This window comes from Pezoporus wallicus, unplaced genomic scaffold, assembly GCF_028554395.1.
Source record: "Pezoporus wallicus isolate ANWC-B61680 ecotype Strahan unplaced genomic scaffold, APGP_CSIRO_Pwel_v1 scaffold_2146, whole genome shotgun sequence".
Taxonomy (NCBI): Eukaryota; Metazoa; Chordata; class Aves; order Psittaciformes; family Psittacidae; genus Pezoporus; species Pezoporus wallicus.
Genome location: NW_026639769.1, coordinates 1,420,426 through 1,444,484, shown reverse-complemented (window position 1 = coordinate 1,444,484; position 24,059 = coordinate 1,420,426). Strand labels below are relative to the sequence as shown.

General features: G+C 44.3%; 2 protein-coding genes across 3 annotated transcripts in view; one reads left to right on the top strand and one right to left on the bottom strand.

Moving 5' to 3' along the window:
* The window catches only part of MNAT1 (MNAT1 component of CDK activating kinase), a 125,319-nt gene extending 114,090 nt beyond the window's left edge, over positions 1 to 11,229 (bottom strand). Inside the window, exon 1 of one of the 2 annotated variants that reach the window (XM_057416131.1) lies at positions 11,069 to 11,229. In XM_057416131.1, the coding sequence (XP_057272114.1) occupies positions 11,069 to 11,223 (155 nt within the window). In that variant the 5' untranslated portion in view covers positions 11,224 to 11,229. The remainder of the gene's footprint in view (positions 1 to 11,068) is intronic. The other variant, XM_057416130.1, reaches the window with a different exon arrangement.
* A 492-nt stretch (positions 11,230 to 11,721) lies between these two features.
* Positions 11,722 to 23,386, top strand: LOC130602867 (homeobox protein SIX4-like). The gene is made up of 3 exons (XM_057416119.1): positions 11,722 to 12,875; positions 14,344 to 15,032; positions 17,541 to 23,386. Exons 1-3 carry the CDS (start codon positions 12,016 to 12,018, stop codon positions 18,335 to 18,337), a joined length of 2,346 nt encoding a protein of 781 aa, XP_057272102.1. The 5' UTR covers positions 11,722 to 12,015; the 3' UTR covers positions 18,338 to 23,386.
* Positions 23,387 to 24,059: the final 673 nt, after the last annotated feature.

Sequence of the window (24,059 nt, the reverse complement as noted above, 5' to 3'; positions counted from 1 at the left end):
GCTCCCCAGGCATTCATCCTCCTAGAACCTCACATCTTCCTCTATGGTTCCTTAGCTCCAGTTTTTTGTCAGTCCTAAATCCTTCTCCAGCCCAGTCATCACTATTCCTCTTAAGTCCTCATGTAGTCAATACCCCCATACCCCTTTCTCTAGGCAAGTCCCCCTCATGATCTTTGCTGCTTCATTTATTGCCACATAATAAGACCAGGAGTCAACCTCCTTTTTCAACTGCACCACAGCATTTTAGAGTTTCCCAAGAGCCACAAGATGTTTCCCAGTCATACACTCCTTCCAAAAGAGAAGGCTCCTTTCCAAGATATGTCAAACTGGCAAAGGTTCCCACCCAGACCCATGCAATTCGAGTTCCCTAAGCTCATCCCTAGGAAAAAATCTCCAAGGGACTGTTCTGCTCATATATCGAGATACTGCCCATGTAGAGACAGCCAATCTGCTGTTCTGTCCTGTATTACCTTCCCCCAAAACCAGGCAGATAGAATAGAAATCAAGGATCTGTTTAGCAAAAATTTAGGCCAGTTAAAAGTCTGAAAACAAAAAGGTTCAAATACAGCAATTCTAGACTAAGCTCCAAGACTATATTGTATCTCTTCAGCTCCTAAATTCCTCCAGGCCTGCTCAGCTGATGACATTCACAGTAACATCACATCATTTTGGCATTGCCCTCAGTCCTGTTAACCTCCCTCTCTCACTTTACAGAATACAGCCATATCCAAAATGAAAGGTAACTTTTCTGTTTTTTTCCTGGAACAAAGGGATCTTGGGGATTTAAAGATAGCTTCCCATCTCCAGTTCACAGCACATCAGTCACAGGCTTATCAACTATACAACTGCCACCGACAGTCCTTCCTGATGCTGTCCAGTGTGTGTAAGGACTATTTTTCAGTCTTTTCAAACCTGCAGAAAGCTAATCCCAGAAGAATCTGAACTCTTCTATTTACACAAGGCTAGTCATATACTCACACTGAAGATTACCTAGTCATTAGTTACACCTGCAGACTGTGCAGCTTCTAATTCCCACGAAAATACCTTTTTTCTTTACAGAAAACACAACCCATTGCACATAAGGATGACAAAGGTCTTTAACATCTGTCTGCCTGTACTTGCCTGGCACCAGAGGTCTGCCTTATTCACCCCAGCTCTGCCAGCAACTCTTGTGATACCGGTAACCCCAGTGCCAAACTTTCCTGCCCAATTCGACCTAACACTTCCCATTCTGGCTCAGTAGCCTAAAGGCGTCAACATTAGCTGAACCACTCCCTTGCCTTTTGCTGTCTAGGAACAGCAGTCTTTCTTTGCCACCCTGGCAGTGAGACTGACAACCTGGCCGCATTGCTTAGAATTAATAAAAACTAGGGAGCAGAACATTCTTAGGGCTGGGGAACTTCTACCTCAACATTGCTTCATTAAAAAAAAAGGGGGGGGGGGGGGGAGAGAGAGAGAACCTTCTCCTCACTGTGCCTCATCTCACTATTTCCTAACTCTCAGCAGAACCACTTACCTTCCTTTATAATGTTTAGGAAGTTGCTGGGCCCACAGTAAGTCCAGAATTCTGCACATACATAGACATAATTTAACCATAATGCTCATCACTGTGGCAGAGCTGTGGGAACAGCAAAAATCATTCTCTATGTTTTTTCCAATTTGGAGCCAAAAATCCAGATCAGACCAGATGACTTGCTCATTGTTCACCTGTGGCAGAGGCATCTTGTTCTCACTTCTCAACTTACCTGCGTTCCACATGAAAAAATCTGCAATTCCTAATACATTCTCTCCCTCATATGTGTTATATTCAAAGGAAGAAGAACTTGGAACATAGTTTTACAGTATTTTTAGCGACAACATTTAAAGTCTAATTTTGTCATGCACGAGACAAAAGTAGAGGGAACCGGCAACATAAAACTTAAGCATCCACCAATCAAGCTCAGTACACTGCCTGTCCCATAGCATGTCCCTATCAGGGAAGAAGTTTTTTTTATTTCTTAATTTCCTAACCAGATCTGAACACTGGAGTACACAGTTCAGTTTCCAAAATGCTGACCTAGCTTTTCTCCAAACTTCACCTTCAGACATCCTGAGGAAAAAGCAACCAGTGCCCCAAAGAGCATACACATAAACAGAACTTCTGAGTATTCTAACAGGGCACTTGCAGATCTGCTCTGCTGTGAATTTACAATTACCGAGATGGCCTTTTTAAAATTACTAGAATAAATTTACCTAATTTCATAAATATTAAACCTCAGCATATCACTTACTAACATTTGGCAGCTAATGCAGCCACAACACAGAAGCAAGACAAACATCCTTCTTCCTCACAAAGGAATTCAATATTGGCTTGAATTGTTAACGCAGTAGATGCAATTATAAGAAGAAAGAAAAACCCACCTAGTACCAAATTGTTTAAAAGGTTATCATGTTTGCGTTCTTTTTGAAAACCACTTATTTTAGGCATAGAGATTTACCACACCTATGTTGGACCATTCCCATGCTGGACTTCTACCATATTCAACCTTACTTTGGTAAGCATTTACCCAACAAAAAGGGTCGGGCATGTTTCCAGACTCCTCAAGCTGGGCACCCAAACCCCATAGCTATTTTCAGGATCCCAGGCTGCACATTTAGCCAGACTGAATTTTCAGAATCAAAGAAAAAGAATTTACTTTTCAATTGACTGACTGGAGATCCCAGGGTATAAACAATAGCTTTCCTTTTGCCAAAGTTACATCTCAGAGCAGAACCACAACTTCAAGTTCCGAAAAGTACTTGCCAGGAATGAAGAGTTGAACTCTGCAAGCTTTGCTGAGCAGACAAGAAGTATTACTAAGCAGACATGACAACTGATATCTTAAGAAAAGAGAAGAAGATTTTCTAAACACGTCAGTTTTAAAACAAAAGAATAATAATAACTGAGGCATTAACACCACTTCATCAGAAGCATTAAGATCATGATTCAGAGCCAAATTTTAAAGTAAATATTCACTATCAAAACTGGATGGTAGAGGAAATAACCTCTTGGGTATTTCAGCAATAGTTTAATCACCTCCCACGACTAACTTGGAGAGACTCTGGAAGAGTAATGGGATGGAACAGAGCCCTAAGAGCATCTAATCCAAATTAATAAAAACAGACAAAGAACAAAATAACAAGAAGACAAAGAAGAAAGATGCCCTAGATTTTTATTCCCCAAGAAGTCAGGGAAAAGTTTTCTTTCTGAAGGAATACATTATTCCACTTTTTAAAAAGTAATTTTGCTTCATCACAAGCACCAGTTAACCTAACTGGTACATCTGACAAAAGAGTAAAAAACTTCCCTGATGTGTCTCCCAACTCACAGAGAAGAAACAAAGAGAATTTTCTCAGAGATGTAAATCACTGGGAATTAGTTACCTATTTTTCATTACTTATCTTGCCAAAGCAAAGCAGCAACATTTACGACCACACAAAGTTCCTAGCTGTATGTAATCCAAATCTGCTTTAGTCTACCAAGATTACTTATACTTTTCATGCAAGTAAGGATCTACCACCTAGGAATCTGAGATGTGATATTGCAAAAGCAGCAAAAAAACAAGCCAAAAGACAAAATAGAGCACTTGCTCTCACAGAGAAGCCAGCTTTTTAAGCATGCAGCTTCACAAAATGGCGCAAGCTAAATTAACATTGTGTCTTCCTTCAACCCTTACCTTACTTGTGGATGCATGCTCCTACAGATTACCTTGCACCATCTCTGGTGCTTAACTATTCACAAGCCACTTCAACTCGCTAGTCCTGTACAAACACCATCACATTAACTTACAAAAAAAAGCTTCTCATTTTCTGCCAGGTTAGCAAACTGCATGAGTCCAGTAAGTACCATGAGTTAGCTCCTGCATGAGTCCACTTAATACCAGGGCCTGGTGGCTCTTTCCCTTGTGCCTGTTCACAACTCCTGCATCCACATTTCTGTGGTTCACTACTCATACTGTTTGTACTCATGAGCCCACACCCCACTTTTGTATTAACAAAATGATTAAAAATCACATACATCACAGCCAATCTTTACATTGTAAATGACAGCCTTAAATACACTATCACTGTCCTTGTATATCTTCCATTTAAGATATTTTCTTAAGAAAAAAGCTTGCCAGATAAATTTCAAATACATATTTAAGCACCTAATTCCCACATGCTCAAGTTAAAAGTTACAAGTCTGACAGATCCTCACTGCCTACCTCTAGTCGGAATACTTCACTCAAACTTACTTGGCTAAAACAGTTTTATTTTACTTTCCACAATCTCCAGGGCTTCCCCCCATCTCAGAAGAAAGGCATTTTCTTGAACCACACTGCAGAGAAGAATGCAGTAGGAAGCCAAGTGATCCTTTCACTTGGAAGGAGATTAAACAAGATTCCAAACTTTTTTCCAACTCCAGCTCCATGCACTGGCATGAGTCCCCACTCCCCCATATCCACCGGGGATGTGCCTACTTCCAGCTCCTGGGGAACTTGACAGCCGCAAAACTCCAAATGCACCTAACACTAAAATAAATAAGCAAATAATGAAACCTCCATTTCTTCATTTTAGCAGCCGTTAGCACCACAATTAAGATTTCTCAGAGGAGTCAATTACCCCCTAATGAATCCTTGGAATATATATAACAGGGTGCAAGGCAGATTACAGAATCCCCACAACACAACTCAGTGAACTGATGCCTCCCCTGAGCAACACAAAGCTGGGCCTAGAGATAGTAAGCATTTTTATGTTGTCTTCATTTTGAAGCCTTATTAACAAATTAGGCAAGAAACAAACACATCTCCCTCTGGGAAAAGGAAGGCGCAAATGACATCTTAATGAGGAGCCTTGACACCTTTCCATAAGTCTCTTGTGGACAGGAAAAAGACATCAAACAAGATAGTTATAGAGCAAGTTCATTAACTACAATCTAAGATTGCAGCAGCACACGAACAAATTACACTGGCAGTGTGACAAGCCTGTCAGTTTTTTGGGGAGGCTGCTCTGGTACCCATGTTCTGTCTCCCAGAAACATCAAGCCTGGGAAAGACACTTTCCAGAGGCAACACAACAGCTAGCATGACACTAGTGAGGAAAGAGTTTATTTTCTTTTGCTGGTCTGCAGACATTCATGTTTCCTCTCTCTACAGGTAGCTGGAGCAGCAGGACTGGCTCCTAAGAAAAAGCTTTATGTACCCATTTCCTTTCTCCTCCCCACAGCAGGCAGGGGGACAACAAAGCTGAACCAGCAACCCCAGTTAACTACCTTTTTCACCTAAGACTTTTGTGTCTGATTGGTGGAGACCATATGGTCTAAGTTTACAACCAACAGTAAATTTCTTTATCCAATCCTGTTTGCAGTAACAACCTTAACATTCTTTTAATGCAGTTTTCAATGGATGCATTTCCTTTCCTCTTTATGTAAGTAAATCAGTGGGATATGCTTAACCTGCCTCCTAAAACTCAACACAGGCCATGAAACCCAAGCAGGCAGAGTAAGAGATAATTCACGGTCTCAAATGAAGCCAGGTGGATTACAACTTCATTGGCAAGCACGCGCCCAGCATCCGTATGCTCAGAAAAGACATTAGGAATTGTATGACTAATCAAAAACCGTCATGCATGTACAAGGACTTCTGAATATAATTCCTGAGAGTGAACTTTTAAAAGAAGGCAAAGCCATCAGCGCACCTTAGAAACTAATGTGCTGCAGAACTTTTATCAAGCATTGCTCCATAATTAGACACACTTTCCCCTGCACAAAAGCATCTTTAAAGCCAAGTATCCGATGCCTTGAACCTCAGTTATACTTGAGAAAATAAACTTAAAAAGGCATTCGTTATTCTTGAACTGAACATTTCCATACTAAGTCCCATCCTAGAACAACTTTGAACTGCTAATTCATCATCCTCCCTTCCACTGACAGAGAAGATTTATAGTGGAAAAGGCTTATTCAACATTAATCCAATGCCAAAAACACATGGTATTACGCTTTTGGAGATACCAGTCAGGAAGCAACAACCAAGGAAAACAAAATACTAAGAAGAAAGCCCTGGGGAAAAAAGAATTAAAAAAAAAAAAAAAAAATCCCGTAATTGTAAGGCTTGGCATGGTTCTCTCAGAACACACTGCAATGGAAGCCTAACCTGAAGGATGTTTACAACTGAGACCCAACATCCAATTTCATCCCCTCACACTTATCTGCCTACCGCTTATCTTCACTGCAGCACTGCTGTGCTTATCAGTGCACTGACCCCTGCTCCTCCACAAGCGGACATGAACACATTCCAGAGCCCCAGTGACCACAGAGGAACTGAACATGGCAAACATGCAGCATTAGGAGAAAGCCACTGCGAGCTCTTCTAACATAGGGTCAAGCACACTGACACAGGAAGATACGCAAAGGACAAGGTAGGAGAAGTGCTATCTGCATATGTGGTGCTGAGCTCCAGAATGAATGTGTTGGCAGGACTGAGGTCACAGCAAGATGAGGCCAGCACAGGCTCTCTGTAACACACAGGACATACCCCAGATGAGAGAGACTTAAATTAAAGTGCAGAAGAAAAGAAGAATTAACTTCCAAACCTCCAAAGCATAGGGCTTTGTAGCAAGAGGAACCTTCACTGCAGACACCCAGCAAAAAAGAAGGAACAAACAGGACATACGTTGCCCAACAAGTTCTCAAATGCTTTGAGATTAACTTTGTTTATGTAGGAGATGAGAAGAAAGAAAAAGAAAAAAATTAAGAGAAAAAAAAATACAATAAAAGGAAGGCTCTTCTAGTTTAATTCTAACCAAAGGGGAACTGGCTAAGAACATGAAAGTGGAAACAACTTGGCTGACAAAAGGCATAAAAAGGTAACTCTCACAATTCCTCAGACGGGCAAAACAGAGAACCACAAAATAAAGAAAATTAATGGTAAAACCACAAGCTATCTGAAACCCCAGCGAAAGATGTGAAGCTTACTGACAAATCATCATAGCTGAGTATAGGCTCCTTAATGATTTTGAAATTCAAGAGATTTTGCACAAGTGCAAATCAAATCACTGAAAGTCCCTTTACTAAGCATACAGCACAGTTCACAAAATAAGAAAGGTCAAAGCACCAGTAATGAAACTACTGGCAGGCAATATCAAAGGTAACATGAAAATATTCCTTCACAACATCTGCAGTGAAAGAGCAGTTAAAGTAGGAGTGCATTAATTCACTGTTCAGTGGGAAGGAAAGTCTCTAAATAGATGATGCCAAAGCACTTGTGGCATTTTCTGCATTGATCTTCATTCACTAAAACAGATTAACTGGCTAATGTAACTCACATGACAGCAAAAGGAGCAAGAACTCCCAAGACAAAGTCAAGGCTCTGAAATTTCCCATACATGTTTATCAGCAAGCTTTAAACAGAAAGCATGATAAAGGCAATATGCTTCTGCAGACAAGAAGCTTCCATAAACTGATGGACTATTTTCAGGTGTTACAGTAAAGAGAGAGTACTTCAAGTTTTTCAAATCTGATAGACATAATATTTACCCTTTGAAAACTAAGGCAGTTATCAAAGATCATTTCTCCTCTCTGCATTAAGTTCCAACAGTGTGAAGAAGGGCAAAAGCACCTGCACAGAAGAAAGGAACCAAACACACAGTGAAACACAGACCAGTCAGGGATACCATCAGTCCCTGGGAAGATGCTGAAACAAATAACCGAACAACTTATCTCCTGCATATTTCAGATAACGAAGCAGATAAGATCCCACACACATAAATCATATCAAAAGAATATAATTTCTTCCAATGATGCAGTAACCATGTAAGTAGCAAAAGGGCAACTAGAGGCAATATAGTTTTGGTTTAACTGGACTCTTGACAGTCTTAAGTTGATAGTCATGTAATCTAAACAAATACAGTACATACTGAAGTACTGAGAGATGAGTAGAAACCCAAACCTTGAGAAAACTTAGCTCTTTTTTCAGTCAAGAGAGAAAATAGGTAGCACGGCCATCCACATGGCTATAACCTTTTAGAATTCCCCACTATTATAAAAAGTAACTTGGGGGAGGGGTGCGGGGAAAGGGGAGGCCATTTACTGCAAGCAACTCCGTATTTTGCTCTTCCTCAGTTTGATTTCTTATAGCCGCAAGCAATAACTTCAAAAATCTCTCAGAAAACATCTTGTCCACAAATTATCCATTGGAAAATATCAGCACAGATAAGTCTTTTTCTTCAGTTAGCAGAGAATAATCTGGAACAGTTACAACCACTTGGATGGAAGGACTTAAAATCCAAAGCGATTTGAAGCAAGTGCAAAAGTCACCTGAAGCAGTATGTAGCTTGACAGAGCAAAACAGTAAGAATAATCAGCCGTGTAACAGCACAGTGAAGACAAACATAAACACTGTTCTGCCCAGAAATATACTGAGCAGCAAAGTGCTAAAGAATCTGGTGTTTATGCTAAACATAAGTCGCATATCACACAGGCAAAAAAAAAAAAAAATCAAAAAATCCTTAAAGACTCATTGTCCTATTGAGACGTATGAAATGCAGATATCATATGAAAAGCATATTAAATAATTTTGACTCTGCCTCTTGTACTCATGATTCAGAGCACTCTGTCCAGTTCCAGTGCTCCAGAAAAATGCAAACCAAGTGGAAAAAACTCAAGAAAATCAATGAGAACAGCCCACAAATGTAAAAAAAAAAGAAATAAAAATCACTCAAGAGACTGAAAGGATTTCTTAAGTGTTGAAAACACCAAAGAGAAAGCCCCCAAAACATGTGACACATTCCTGCAGAAAACATGTAATAAAGAGTTCACAAGGTGTATAAAACACGTTAGAATTCCTAAATGCTTAAATTAACAAAATAAATTTAGATTAGAAATTAGGATTTTTAATGGCAAGAACAGCAAATTACTCAAATAGGTTGCCTAGGAAGGGTAAATCTCCATCAGAAACTCATGTTAGCTCTTTTGTTTTGAGAACTAGTTAAATATTCCTTCCTTACACCTGAAACACGGTGAATTTATGAAAGAACAAATGTCAATTACCTCCACTTTTCCCCTCATACTTCATTCACAGGTGCCTCATCTGAGCTTCCACCTTCCAGATTATTTATTACGAGAATTTACTGACCACTACAAATAAATTACTTCCAGCATGAAGGGCCTGTAAAATCATATGGAAGCAATAATAAAACCACAACCTTAAAGGAGATATTGCAAGGATATTACAGAGTAAAAGTGACCAACTAGAACTGCATCAAGATGGAGTTCACAACAAAACCAAAGAAATCCAGTGATCCTACTTACACAGTGACTTCAGCTTTACCCATACACGTATGCCATAAAGCAGTGATGCTCAGCTGCACAGACACCCTTTGCTGGGAAGGTAAAGGAGGGACTAAGAAGACCTTGCTGTGTCCAGGTAAGGTCAATCTGGGTGGGCCTGTCAATCTGGTAGCTGTTTCCCAGCAAGCATCCTGCAGAGACACTAGCTGCCTCAACCCAGGGCTACATAGATCCAGACTCAATTTGGTGTTGGATAAAACATTTGCCAAATACAGAAGTTAAAACAAGAGCTGGGGCAAGCAGAGACAGTCTTCGTGCAGCTGAGAAGACACAAGGAAACCAAGACAAAGATATCAACCCCAAATATTGTGTCAGCAGCTGGACCCAGTACAGCACAAAACATGATTAATTTTCTCAAGTAAAGCTCAGCTACGAAAAAAAAAAAAAAACAAACACTTAGAACCAAAGCAGGAGAGCAAACTGACACATGCTGTCCTCTGCTGGAAGTGGCTCTAGAGGAGCTTGAAAGCAGAAGATCATCAAGACCACTACCCCTTTGATCTTCACTGGAATACAAGATAAAGGCATCATTTTAAAGCTGCACAGCCTTGTCTAAAAGCTTCTGAACTCCAGCTGAAGCTGCTCTTCCATGCAGCCAGCATCACTGTCACCAAAGGAGCTCTCCGGACGCTGCCCTCTCCTACACCACCACTACCAGGAAACCATCCGGACTCTCCCACACATCTTCACTCATGGAAGCAGAAGTGCTTGTGTGGCTGTAGAGAACATGACCAAATGAAAACTAATGCTTTTTTCTAAGAAAACTGCATAAATCCTTTGTTGCAATCCAGTTCACTTGCAACACTTATGTCAACTTCAATAAAGTTTTCAGGGTGCATCTTTTGTGTGTAATTCATGTGTAGTTTAAAAATATAAGCAGCTACTGCAGTAGGAGTCTTCTACTGCACGTATCTAGAAACAAGAGTAGATCCTTTAAAACTTCCACACCAACTAAGAAAAATGTCCAGATGTGAAAGTGAGAGTTCAAACTATTTGTGACTTACATCAGCTACAGTCTGTGGTGGGAATTATCTAAGTGTTCATTTTGGGGGAAAGAGAAATGAAAGTTATGACTCTCATTGAAAAAAAAAAAAAAACCAAAACAAAAACAAACCGAATGAGTAAACAGCACCATCAGCACAGGTTTACAGGGGGATTTTCCAAACATGTAAACCAGCATCAAACCTTCAGACAAAGCATAACTCATCAGGAGAATTCACATGCCAGAAAAACGAACAAACAAAAACCTTCTTTTTTCTTCCTCCTTAATTACCCAAACACTGTATTAGATACAAACAAGAAGTTTTTACGTTGATGAGAAAAATATTTTCCTCTACGTTTCCCATTTCATAGCCCGAACCCCACACGCCTTCGGGACAGGAGCCGAGTAGTATGTGTTGCCCTCCTCCCTGGCATTTCACTCGAGATGCAGCCGAAAACAACGCTTTAGACCCACCCACATCGCGATCCGGCCCCCGGCCCGAAGACCAGCCGCTGGCCACGGCGCTCCCCCATGGAGAAGCAACCAGGGGCCCGGGCCGCCGCACAATCGCCCCGTTGGGCTGGGGTCACCCCCACCCCCAGACCGGCCCGGGGAGCGGCCGTTCCCCCAGGCCCCGCCGCCCGGCACCACCGCCGTGCCCAGGCCGGGAAGCCTTTCCCCTCTTCCCTCACCACGGCCGTTTCCCTCCGGTCCCCCCAGGACTGGACGGCGGCCCCACTCACAGCGTGTGTCCGCAGACGTTCACCATCAGCTTCAAGGAGGGGTTGCGGTACTTGGTGGTCTTACACCGCGGGCAGCCCAGGTCATCCATATCCATGGCCATGGCTGCAGCCACCTCCCTCTGCCTCCCCCCCGGCTCCCCTCCCGCTGCCTCCATCCGGGCCTTCCGCCTTCCGCCTTGCCGCCTGCCGTGGTGCTCGGCCCGCCCCGCCCCGCTCCGCACCCCTCCCGGCCACGACCACCGCCAGGCAGAGCCAGCCGGCGGCCCGGGGTGGCTGGGCCAAGCAGGTACGAGCTGCACCGGGCAGCACCTGCCTGGCGTTGGGGAGGAGGAGCAGTCTGTTCTGTCCCGAGAGCTCCGGCTGTTAACCGGGGGGGGGGGGGGCCCTCCCCCATAATGAATAATCAACAGGAGGCCGAGGTGCCGTCCGTCACCCCGGGTAACCACTGCCTTGCCCCTGCGAGTTTGGACTCTCCACACACGAGGCTGGGCGGCTCAGGTGAGGGGACCTATGGCCACCGCCCGCCTCCCTTCGCCCGCGGGGCGTCCCTGCAGCGGGACTCCGCTCTCCAGGTGGAGGTGGGGAGGGGGCAGAGGAGCGGAGCGGGGCCGTTTGATTGACGGTTGCCCTGGAGACGCGAGAACCCCCCCGCCCCCCCGGCGCGGCGCAGCCAATGGGCGGGCGCGGCCGGGCCAGCAGGCTGCGGTGCCATATAGTATTGCAGCGGGGCTGGGAGTCACGTTGGGGGGAGCTGCGGAGAGGAGCCTGTTTATACTACTTTGCTATAGCAGCTATCTTTAATGGTTACTGCGTGGCCGGGAGGAAACCTGATCGGCTAGAGCCGGCCGAGAGCAGGAGGAGGAGTGGACTTTACAGAGAGATAGGAAGGGGGGAGAAGGGGACGGGGGAAAGAAAAAAAAAAGAAAGAAAAAAACCCAAACCGAAGTATGTCTTCTGCCTCCCCCACGGACGAGATCACGAGCGCGGTGGAGATCAAGCAGGAAAATGTGATGGAAATCCTCTCTGAAGCCAGCAAGGTGTCCCCCGACGGGGCCGCGGCTGGAGCCCTCAACTCGGCACCGCCGCCGCCGCCCCCTCCCGCCGCGGCCCCGTTCCCTATGGAGCACACGGGCTCAGCCGCCGCCACGGAGGAGGGAACCGCAGACCAGGTACTGCTCCATACGGAACTCCTGGCCAGGAATCACCACGCTGCCTCCTCTCCCTCTTCTTCTTCTTCTTCCTCCTCCTCGCAGACCCCCCTGGCTTTCTCCCCGGACCACGTCGCCTGCGTCTGTGAAGCACTGCAGCAAGGTGGGAACCTGGACCGCCTGGCCAGGTTCTTATGGTCTTTGCCCCCGAGCGATCTGCTACGTGGCAACGAGAGCCTAATGAAAGCCCGGGCGCTGGTGGCTTTCCACCAGGGCATCTACGCCGAGCTCTACAGCATCCTGGAGAGCCACAACTTCGACTCCTCCAACCACCCGCTCCTTCAGGAGCTCTGGTACAAGGCTCGCTACACCGAGGCGGAGCGAGCCCGGGGCAGACCCCTGGGGGCGGTGGACAAGTACAGGCTGCGGAGGAAATACCCTCTGCCTAGGACGATTTGGGACGGCGAGGAGACCGTCTACTGCTTCAAGGAGAAGTCCCGCAACGCGCTGAAGGAGCTCTATAAGCAGAACCGGTACCCCTCGCCGGCCGAGAAGCGCAACCTGGCCAAGATCACTGGGCTGTCCCTCACCCAGGTCAGCAACTGGTTCAAGAACCGCAGGCAGCGGGACCGCAACCCTTCCGAGACCCAGTCCAAAAGGTGAGGGCAAACTTTCCTCCCCGCCCCCTCTCCCGCCTGCCTTCCCTCTCCCGGCTCTTTCTTCCCTTGCAAACATGGCGCTTACCTTCAGTGCGCCTCGTCCTCCCCTCCTTCCTCCTCCCCGCTCCCTCGCTCCCACACACCCACCCGGCCCGGGCACGCAGGCACGCGAGCCGCGCCGAGACAGCGCGGGGAAACTTCCCGGCCCCGCCGCCCCCTTCACGGCCCCGCTGCTCATTCCTTCCCCCCGGCCCGGGAGCCCGCGGACACCGGCGGCGCGGTCTGGCTCCGGGGAAGGGACGGAAGGGGGGAGTGTTTGTGTCCCCCCACTCCTTGTTTTTATTTAATTGTCGCGCCTGACAGAGTTAATCATTGACGCGGGCGCAGGACGCGCGGGGGTGTGGGGTCCCGCCGCTCGCTCTGTTTTGAAACCTGACTCGGGAGCGGGCCGGGCTCGGGTTTCAGCGGGGGAGCGGGGCCGGGCGCGCCGGGCCTCAGCGGCGGCTCTGCCGAGCTCGGCTCGCCGCAGGCCTGTCTCTCCAGCCCCGCAGCCGTTCGCTCCTCGTGGGGCGGGAGAGCCTCCCCTACCCGGCCCCGCTCCGCCCGCGCCCAGGGATCCGCGCTCCCCCTCGTGTGTCCCTCCCCGCTGCCGGAGGGGCCGCGGCGGGGGCTCGGCGCCGGGAGGCAGGCAGGTGGAGGTGACCTCCCCGCTCCCGCCCCCCTCCTTCCTCCCGGGGTAGGGACGGGAAGGGAGGGGGGGAGGAAGGGAGAAGAGGGGAAAGGAGGGGGAAAAGCGGCGCAGGGCCCCAAGGCATTTCTCAACCAAGGGCGCGATTGTGCCGCCGCGGCCCCCTCTCCGCGGGACACTTCAAAGGCCGAGCGCCGAGGGGGAGGGAGCGACCGAAAAATGCAGTGGAGGGAGGACCAGTCAGAAAACATCAACCCGGCGCAGCTCCGGGCGGAGGGGCTTGGCGGGGCCGGGGCGGCCCGCGGGGCACGGCGTAAAGGCCGCCCACCAGCCCCCTGCTCAGCTCGAGGCGGCCGGGCTGGGGTGGCGGAGTCTGGGGGTCGGGCGGCGCTTCCCGGCCTGCTTTCTCTCACCTCCCGGGGATTTACCAAATGGCTGCGGCCCTTCTCACACGTGTGGGCACGCGGGGCCGGTGGAGGGAGGCCCGAGGCAGCCCCCTTCGGTTGCCCGGATCGGATGGGGGCAGGGAAGGAGGGAGAGATTTAGGGTTAGAGTTAACCCAAGTTTCTCTTAAGCGAAAGTTTGGTTTGCCCTTTTCTAAGAAACCTTCCCCTTGACTTGAAACTCATTTAAAAGTGCCTTGCAAAGGCAAAACAAAACAAAAAAAAACCTCTTCGGGAAAACTCTCACAAACTATATCAAAGCAAGGAGCCCTCCTTGCTGCAGAGCTTGCTGGCACGCCGTGGTAATGCAATGTCATCTCTCCATCTTTTCCCATAGTGAGTCAGATGGCAACCCTAGCACAGAAGATGAATCCAGTAAGGGGCAGGAGGATTTATCTCCCCATCCACTCTCCAGCTCATCTGATGGCGTTACCAGCCTCAGCCTTCCTGGCCACATGGAGCCCGTCTACATGCAGCAGCTTGGAAACACTAAAATAGCCTTGAGCTCATCTGGTGTCTTGTTGAATGGAAACCTCGTGCCTGCCAGTACCTCTCCCGTCTTTCTCAATGGTAGCTCTTTTCTTCAGGGACCCAATGGTGTCATTCTCAATGGACTCAGCGTGGGAGCTTCACAGACTGTTACCTTAAATTCGCCAAAAAACACATCAAGTGTCGTGAGCAACGGGGTATCCATTACTGATATACTGTCATCTTCATCAGAGGATGTTAAGGACTTCAAACTCCTTCAAGCTTCAGTCCCCAATGCCACAGCAGCCACCTTCAGCCCCAGCAACATCCCAGTCTCATTCCCAGGATTGATACCAAGCTCAGAGGTGAAAAGGGAAAGCATACAAACTGCTGCTTCAGAAGATGGAGGCTCTGTTGTTACTTTTACTGCTCCTGTCCAAATAAACCAGTATGGCATTGTCCAGATCCCCAATTCAGGAACAAATGGCCAGCTGCTGAACGGAAGCATTGGTTTTTCTTCTCTGCAGCTGCCTCCTGTTTCTGTGGCAGCTTCACAAGGTAAAAGTTTTGTCTCTTACAGTAAAAGGTATGAGAACAAGTTGGAATCAGGCACACTTAGCATTTTAGAAGCTGTGGTACACTTCCTCCAAGGTACTAGGATTGAATCTCAACCATGGCTACACACAGTACATCAAAAGATACCTTTTGGCTTCCTTTATAGTGGGTTATGCTCAGAGCAGACTGTGACATGAGGCTGAGCTCCTCTTGGAAGAGCAGAGAAGGAGGTCTGGTAATTTACACCCCTTTCATCTCGTGCCGTTCTCAGAAGTCTGTGATACCGGTCTTCACAAATATCTGTAAATTTTACACATTTCAGTAATTCAAAATATTTCCCATTTGCCACTGATTTCTTTTAATGAGAAGGCTCACAAGAATGAAAATTGCAGCAGCTGGAAATTGTTACCATCATTGTTCTTCTGGTAGTTGTTTTGGCTTTTTGGTTTGTTTTGTTGTTTTGTTTTTGTTGTGTTTTTTTTGTTTTTTTCTTTTAACCAAAGCATTTCATAAAAGCAAATTTTCAATGACTGTAGACACAATATGACCAAACAGTTATGTTGGTACATTTTCTGTCCTCTAATTAAGAAAGATTAAACTGCAGGGAAACAATAGAAATAAGCAATAGCTCGTAGATACGAAATGTGAGGGTATTTGGATAGAACTGCATTCAGTCCAAGGGAAATAAGTCATCGCAGGTTCATGTGCCAAGTGTGCAGGCTCCTCCCCAAGTTTGCTTTAGAGTTTGTCTTAACATATCATAGACTGAAACTTGCAGCCAGCCAGGAAGAATCCCAGGGAGCACAAGCCTTGTTCTCGGATCCTTGTTTTGAAGCAGGTTATAAAGCACAACCAAACAGCTTCATTACTCAATATCTTTGGTTATGAAAATGATTAAACTTCTATGAATCTCTCTACTTTCAGGAGCTGTGAGTACTATAATGAAAATGAAACTGTGCTCACATTAGCTTATTTGAATTAAATGTGTATAGAGAGCCAGTGATTCTTGCTGTGATATGGGAAGGAACACTAAAGGTATACAAACACATTTTAAATGGATGCACAATTATTAGATCCTACAATGTGACACACATGGTCACTGGAAGTTACTGGTACATAGTTAACCAAGATGGAAAAAAGAAGACATTTAGTCTGAGAACCCATTTAATCCACATGCTCCAAGGCATAAACTGACAGCCAGCAAAGGTGAGAAAGTAAGTTCTGCCCCTTAAATACTGGGGAACTATTGTGTTTGAAAGTCATAAGATTCATAGTAAGAGCCTCTCTGAATATTTTCCCCACTGTTGAAAATAACCAATACCCACTGGAGAATGATCCACCATGAATCTAGTCTAGTGCAGAGAAAAGTCAAGACCCATATTTGCTGCTTTGATTTCTTTTTGGTTTTCTTAATATGAGATGGACGGATAGCTGGCTGTTTAGTCCAACTGCAGCGTGCTGCAGGGTATTTTAAGTGTACAATAAATGGTATCACCAGGTAACTTCAAATTGCCTCACTTCTGCTCTGTTTTACACAAGTCATATCTTCCAAAATGTCATCATTGATTACCATAAATTAATAAGGAGCTAAAATATTTCCCAGGGAAGAAATTTATCTTCAGTACTGTTCTAAAAACTTCAGGTGTCTTCAACTGTAGCTTCTTAAAATTATGATTAAACTGCTTTTGTGAGGGGAAGATGTTTGAACTGCGACCCAGTGCCAAGAGCCAGCGTATCTTATTTTTTGGAATTATTATAATGGCAACTTAGGTGGCATGTCCAGTAAAACCAACTCCGGGTCATCTCTGGCCACCTCTTCTTGCTTTGGCTAGCTAGAGCATCACACAGGCAGTGCTGTGGCTTTCAAAAAGGGTAGGTAGTTGCTCTGTGATTTTTACACAGTGTGATGGATGTGATAGGGTTAGGCTTTTAGAAATAAGTGATAAAGTGAGATGAAAGGCAATACCTCCGAGTGCTTGATGGACTGCCTCGTTAGCTGGATAGAAGTCACTGGGTTTTGTTGTTTTCCCTACAGGTTGGCTCAGGTAGGTTCTGCCCAGCAATAGTGGATTTCACATGATGTGCCTCAAGTTCCCACACAAGCTGTAGTCTGTCACTGAGCTATCTTTAATAGCCTTTCATGCTTCTATTTTTAGATAGAAATTGAGTGGTGGCAACTAGTGAAGGCCAAAGCACGTTCATTTTAGTCACATGGCTGAGGACTGTTTGCCCCTTAATGACAGCCTGAAAGATAGCTAATATACCAGAACCCTTTCTCTTTTTTTTTTTTTTAATTTCTTTCTAAAATCAGTTTCTATTAACAGTTTTTATTTATTTGTACCAGATTTTCTCTCACCTTTTACAAACAACACGATTCTGTGCTGCATGGTATAATAGCGTATGTATGTCCTGCAAGCATAAAAAAAGACCAGAATGTCTTAACAAAATGTCTTCACAACTGTCTGCAAACTATAATCTGTGTTTTCCTTTCTTTTGCTTCCCTTCTTCTAGGTAATGTTTCAGTAAGTCCCAGCACATCTGATGGGGGAACTTTTACGACTGAATCTTCAACAGTGCAGCAAGGAAAAGTTTTCTTCAGTCCCCTCACTCCAAGCGCAGTCGTTTATACAGTTCCCAATTCAGGCCAGGCAGTAGGCTCTGTCAAGCAAGAAGGACTGGAAAGAAGCCTTGTGTTTTCTCAGTTGATGCCAGTCAGTCAGAGCACGCAACTAAATGTAAACATGTCTTCTGAAAATATATCCAGCGGGGGACTCCAGTCCCTGGCCTCCTCATTAGTGAATGTAACACCTTCACATAATTTTTCCCTCACACCACCTACTCTTTTAAATGCTGCAGAACTGAACTCTGGTATCTCGGAGAGCCAGTCCATGTCATCACCCGTGACCAGTACCTCTACAGTGATATCTATCAGCAACACTAACTATGCAACCCTTCAGAACTGTTCCCTCATTACCAGTCAAGATTTGTTGTCCATTTCTACAGCACAGCCCACGATTGGAGAAATAGTTTCTACAAGTGGAGACCGTGTCAGCCACCCCTCTGCACAGGTACATCAAGATTTTGTCAGAGAGCACAGGTTAGTTCTGCAAGCCGTACCTGATGTCAAAGAGAATTTCTTACCTAATGCTGAGAGTAAGTCAACTGGCAATTTAATGATGCTGGATTCAAAATCCAAATATGTTATGAGTAACATCGTTGACACAGTTTGTGAAGAACTGGAAACGGACAAAAAAGAACTTGCCAAACTGCAAACAGTTCAGATGGATGAAGATATGCAAGACTTGTAACATTTTTCCCCCTGCTTTCTATCTTTAATGGATAAGTCTCCTGTTGAGGCCCTAACGAACACCAGGTGGGGTTCTTTTTTGTTGGTTTTTTTTTGTTGTTTGGTGGTTGGGTTTTTTTCATTTAAAGAAAACAGGAACACTTAAGTGATCTGCATCAATGTACAGAGGAATCTCCAGTGATGGAATTAGGTTGCTGCACTTGGTTTGCATGCAGTGTTCTCTTTTAAGCAGATTAATGGAGAAAGAAAATGCCAGAGAAAGTACTGAATGAATGGGTACAGGTTTGACTACAAGATACTACCCTGATAATTTAACTAAACTCTCCATAGTACAACATACTCTCAACAGTAAGTATACACTCCTGACATTAGATAGAAAACACAAATCTCGCTCCAAAAAGGTAGAAATAATGCAGTCATTTTTGCTGTTTACTTCTAGTTCATGGGCATTGAGAAATTTCTAAGGAACTCTAAGACGATACCTTACCGGCTTTTATGTTGTTTGAGGTTAAGAAGTGAAACAAAATCATCAATAATATTGTTACTGGTGTGTTTGCTTTTTCCTAGCAGACTTGCGTTCAAACCAAAAATCTTGCATCAAACATTTACAGGTTTGTAAGTGCTACAGCTAGTGTTTCATCAGTGCACCAGAAAAAACAGCATTTGAAACTCTAATTATGCAACTCAGAAGCCTTCTTTCCAGTATGAATGTAAATATTGTTTCAGTTCTTATAAAGGAGACTTTTTTTAAAATTAGTACAATGGATTTTATTTATGGTTTATGTTCCCTTTCAATTTAGACACAATGCATTGAAAAGGTAAATGTTTTCTGGCTGTTTAATTTATTTTTATTGTTTGAGCAGGAAGTAAGCATAGTTATTTCTGACAAGGTTTTACTTTTTGTAGTTTTTCAAGCAATAGACTGTAAAAGTAAAATGTTAATTACACTGACACTAGAAAATGAACTCCCAGTCTCACAAACCCAGGAGGCCCCTTTCTCTATCCCCTCTGTCTTTGTGTTCAGGGGTTTTTTGTTTGTTTTGTTAGTCATTTGCAAATTAGTTGAACCTTTTTGTGTATTTTTTACAGAATTCCATGTGCCTTTCTTCCTAGTGGCCTTATCTTTGTTACTAAAGCACAGTGGCAGGAGGAATAAAAATGCTGACTTGCAAATATCCGTCCTCAGGGCCAAATCATGATGCCTTACTTCTGCAAGTAGACCCGCTGACTTCAGTGCCCCTGCTTGCATGAGTAAGAAGAGTTTTAAGTCTTTCAGTCATCGTGGGTGACATTTGCTAGCAGTGCAGAGAGCCAAAGATAGGTCCTTCTGCACCACGTCAACAGGGCAGGAGGAGTCCAGAGAGGCACCGTGGGCAGAGCCATCCTGCCAAGGGAGAGGTCTTGGCTCCAGCCTCAGGCAGCTGAGCAGGAAACATTGGATGGGTAGGCCAGGGAGGGGAACCCCATGTCTACATGGACCCATTGGCCAAAAAAGCCCATGTGGGAGGGCTTCAGCTGCTCTTCAGGCAAGCAGGCCTCCATCCAGGAGTGCACTCAAGTGAGCATTCATGTAATCTTCCAGAAGAAGCAGTGTGGGGGCTGATGGTGGGAACTGCAGCTGCTCAAAGGGCTCGTGGGAGCAGCCGTGGTCTCAGCTTGGCTGGTGATGGGTCTCCTCTCCTTTCACATCTTTGTGCTTCGCTGGGGACACAGAAGCAGGCAGGCTGTGGGCAGGTCGAACAGATCTTACCTTTCCTCCAGAGGAGTTCTTGTAGCATGGAAAAGCAATCCTTAAGCTTTAAAATAATAATAAGAATGCAGATGTATGAAAATGACATGCTGTTAATCTTTGTGGGTTTGTTTTATTATTTTTTATTCTAATGTGAATATATACGGTAACTAAAGCATGTATTCATCTTTGTCAGGGGCCTGAAGTTTTTGGAAGGCAATGGAAAATGTTTTCATAAGCTTCTGTGGGTTCTGAATCAGGCTCAGGACAAAAAAAAGATCACTGTAAAGGACAAAAAAAAAAACTGCAAGGAAAAAGAATAGGTAGCACATCCCAGTCTGTTTCTGTCTTGGTTGTTAACTGGTTCTGTGGAGAGCCTTTGAGGAATGTTTTTTTTCTGTGCACCATGAGCATGGCATAGGTATCCTCACTATTGTTTTGCACTATATTGAATGCAGCGTGCAAGGTGTTCTGTGGAACCTTGAGTCTGAGCTCTGTTGGTAAGCACTGGAGTCCATGCTGCAAGCCAGAACCAAGGGCTGCAGGGAAAAGTACAGGGGAGGGGAAGAGCAAGTGTTCAAGGGGTGCACTGTGCAGCTGTACTGAGTCACTGATGCTCTGCAAACAGAAACAGCCCTTTAGCAGTTGGCTGTCCCCACCTGCTCCCAAGCAAAAAGAGTGTTTAAGGCAAGTGCTTTAAAGTGGAGATTATCACAAGCAGAACGTGGAGCTGTATTTTCCCCTGGCACTACTTCCCTTGACATTCAGGGGATCTCCACGGGAGCAGGGACCCAGATAGGCCAGAGTTCTCCTCTCTGCTCTGCTTGTTTATCTGTTTGCTGGGTTCCAGCATGAGCAATCTGCTTCCCACCTCTTCTGCACACATAAAACTAAGGTGATGATGATGACAATAACAGTAGCTGCTTTGCGTGAATTTGTACAACTGTTTGGAAAATTGGAAGGACCATGTATCATTGTCATGTTAATGGAGAGCATATGCATGGCTCTGAAGGGCTTGTTTCTGGCTTAATGTTTGGTCTGTGAAGCTCAGACTATATTTGGAGGCAAGCTAGAGAGTATTTCAGAGCAATCAGTTGTTAATGTGATCTGGTCACATAACTGAAACGACTGTGGTGTTCTGCCAGTACCTGTTACTTTTATTATTTTTTTTTCCTCCTTTGCATTTGTTGTGTTACTGAGTCTCTGAATTCCATGGCTTTGCAGTACAGTTGACTTGAAAACTGTGTATGTTGTTACAGTGATGCACATTTTGGAGTGTTTGGTACTTCTAATAGGAGACTTCCCACTCTTCAGTGGGAGTGGAGGATGTACATAAAAGCTGTGGTTTGGGGCAGAGTAAGATTATTCTATTCTAGTCTTCCAGATACCAAGTAACTTATTATTAAGTTTTACTTTTTCTTTCTCCCAGTGAAAATAAGTGTCATTCCCTCCAGATTAAGGTAGTTATAACCTCATGTTTTCTGCAGGTACATATGCACACTATAAAGACTCATTGCACGGTACAGTGTTTTTAAAATAGATATTTAAATAGTAGTTTTACTCCTACTGTAAAATAAGGGTCAGTTTTTATTATTTGGCCCTCAAGCAAGCAGGCTAACTGCTCCAAATAGACAGTACACAAAGCCTCTAAAAGCATCTGGGGCTGGATCTTTGGCTGCTGTAAATAAGGCATTGCTCCACTGATCCCCAAACTGAGGATTTTACGTGGTGTTTAGGGGGTATGGATGCTCATCACCCACACACATAAATGGCAGTGAGTGTCCAAGCTCCTCAGACAGTCCTTATTAACACATTCTGTCATTTAAATGGAAGGTATGTCTATCTGGCATATGTGTTCCTTCTCTTCCCTTAACTCCCTCCCTCTCTGTTACAAACGAGAATAAAGAATCATTTCAGCTTTATATATGTTTGCAATTTGTAAGTCCACTGGAAATCTTACAGGAAACATTGCCAATTTCTACTACTTCCCTGGTCCCAGATTCAGCTTTGAAAAAAATGCTGAAAGTTTAAGCAAATGCTACAAAACATGGTGTTAGAAAACCCTTTGCTCTTTACTACTAATTAAAGCTGCCTCTGTTTCACCCAGAGTTTTGCAGGGAGACAGAAATAAATTAGGCGCTCTTTCTGGACTATTTGCAGCGTTATTCCTGTGGTCTTACCTAAAAGGACATTTCAGCCACATAAATCACAGACAGCTATTGGCTAAGTGCTCAGCTCGCTAAACTAGCACAGTTCCTTTGACTTTAATGTTCTTTCACACCAGCTGAAAATATGGTCCGTTCATTTCACTGGGGTTGGATCAGGGATGGATTTGACCCAGTATATGGTGGCAGTATGAACCAGTGCACAGAGCTGACACTCAGTTATAACTGAATGATCGTGGTCTATGAAAGCAATATACCTCTTTCATTTACTGCTTTACCCTACCTGTGGATTCAGGAAGATGCATTCAGAAAGCTACTTCACCCAAAAATAAGGCTGGAACCATCTTTATTGTTATTACTGTCAGTCCCAGATTAATAACAATAATGGACAAATTCTTACTTCAAATCCTGCAAATTCACCTCAATAACTGTTTTAAGTTAAATAAAGCAGGGCAGAATTTGGCCAGTGTGCACAGGAACCAGTGCCTGTGCATCTTAGCAAGGGCAGATGAACAATCAGCAAGGTGCATCCCTCCATTTTCATATGAAATATGTGTGCAGGACTTCAGGGCATGAGTGCTTGTGAGCGAGAAGCACCTCATAAAGAATAGTAATTTTATAACCCTAGAAGCAAAGGTAATGGCATTTTGCAAGCAAGGAGACCTAAGTCTTCCTGTATCTCCTAGCAGTTATTGTCTTGAAGGATATTTTATACCTTACTTGTATGTTTCATATAGTTTAAAAGTAGCTTCTTAAATTTCTGAACTCAAGGAAGGGTGAATCTTCTGACTTTCAGGATTCACATTCAGAGGATGTTTGTTCTTCTGCTGCATGTACTGTTTGTCCAGAACTAACCAGTTATTTTTGTGATATGGGTTTATTGTGCCTTACAACAAATATAAAATTTAAGCGGAATGTACGCATTAGAGGAGGGAATAATCAGAAGACTTTACTGCTTTTAGGTGATGCCACCCCAGAGTGTGTCATCAAACATATCTGTGCTTAATTACCCAACCAAAGAGATCTAAAGTATGTATGTTTGTTGTACTGTAATAGGGGTTTGTGCCTGGACAATTAAGTGTTTTATTTGTATTCTGAGATGATGTGAACTTATTTTTCTAAACACTATACTGAATAAACTTTATATTTATACACACCTTGTGTAAATATTTCTGTTTGCCTACAATGTGGGGGTTTTGAATTGGGTATTAGAAAATCAGTCTGAGGTAGAGGTGGTTTTTAACAACTCATCGTGAATGTGAAGGCCACTAGAAATATCTGCTCACCAGGAAGTTGGTCAAAAGCCTACTTAAGCTGGAATGAGATTTTCTGTTGAGTGGGTTTTGGCAAAGCCTAACTTTGCTTCTAAAATACTAAATTAAAAAACAAGAATCTTATATTTTGTATCAAACCTAGCTGTTAAATCTGTGTCCTAAACCAAATTTATACCATAATTAGATAGATACTATTGAAATATGTTTCCACCTACTAGTTAGGACGAGTCAATATTTACTCATGGCTTCCATGGCATTGGGATACTTTCTATATCAGGGTTCTTCTGGGGTAGATAAATTCCTATCTCCTGGATTTGTGTTGTTTGAAAAATTTCTTTAAAACATTGCATTTGGTATCAGACTTGGTTTTGACAGCCTTTTGAAAACAGCCTGAAGTTTTATGTTCCCTCAATATTAAAGGATTTAAACACATTACTACATTACTTCAGATCTGTGCTCCAAGTACTAGGATTGCCTAGTTACTGTTTTGGTGCCAAAGTGAGTAACAACAAGTTCAAGCACATGAACCTGTACATATGTACTGTACATTTACAG

What these genes read in the sequence shown, in the direction of transcription:
- LOC130602867 (XM_057416119.1), top strand. Translation starts at nt 12,016, where the DNA reads ATGTCTTCTGCCTCCCCCACGGACGAGATCACGAGCGCGGTGGAGATC. An exon ending in TCCGAGACCCAGTCCAAAAG is followed by an intron (nt 12,876 to 14,343) that starts GTGAGGGCAAAC and finishes CTTTTCCCATAG; the next exon opens with TGAGTCAGATGGCAACCCTA. An exon ending in TTCTGTGGCAGCTTCACAAG is followed by an intron (nt 15,033 to 17,540) that starts GTAAAAGTTTTG and finishes CCCTTCTTCTAG; the next exon opens with GTAATGTTTCAGTAAGTCCC.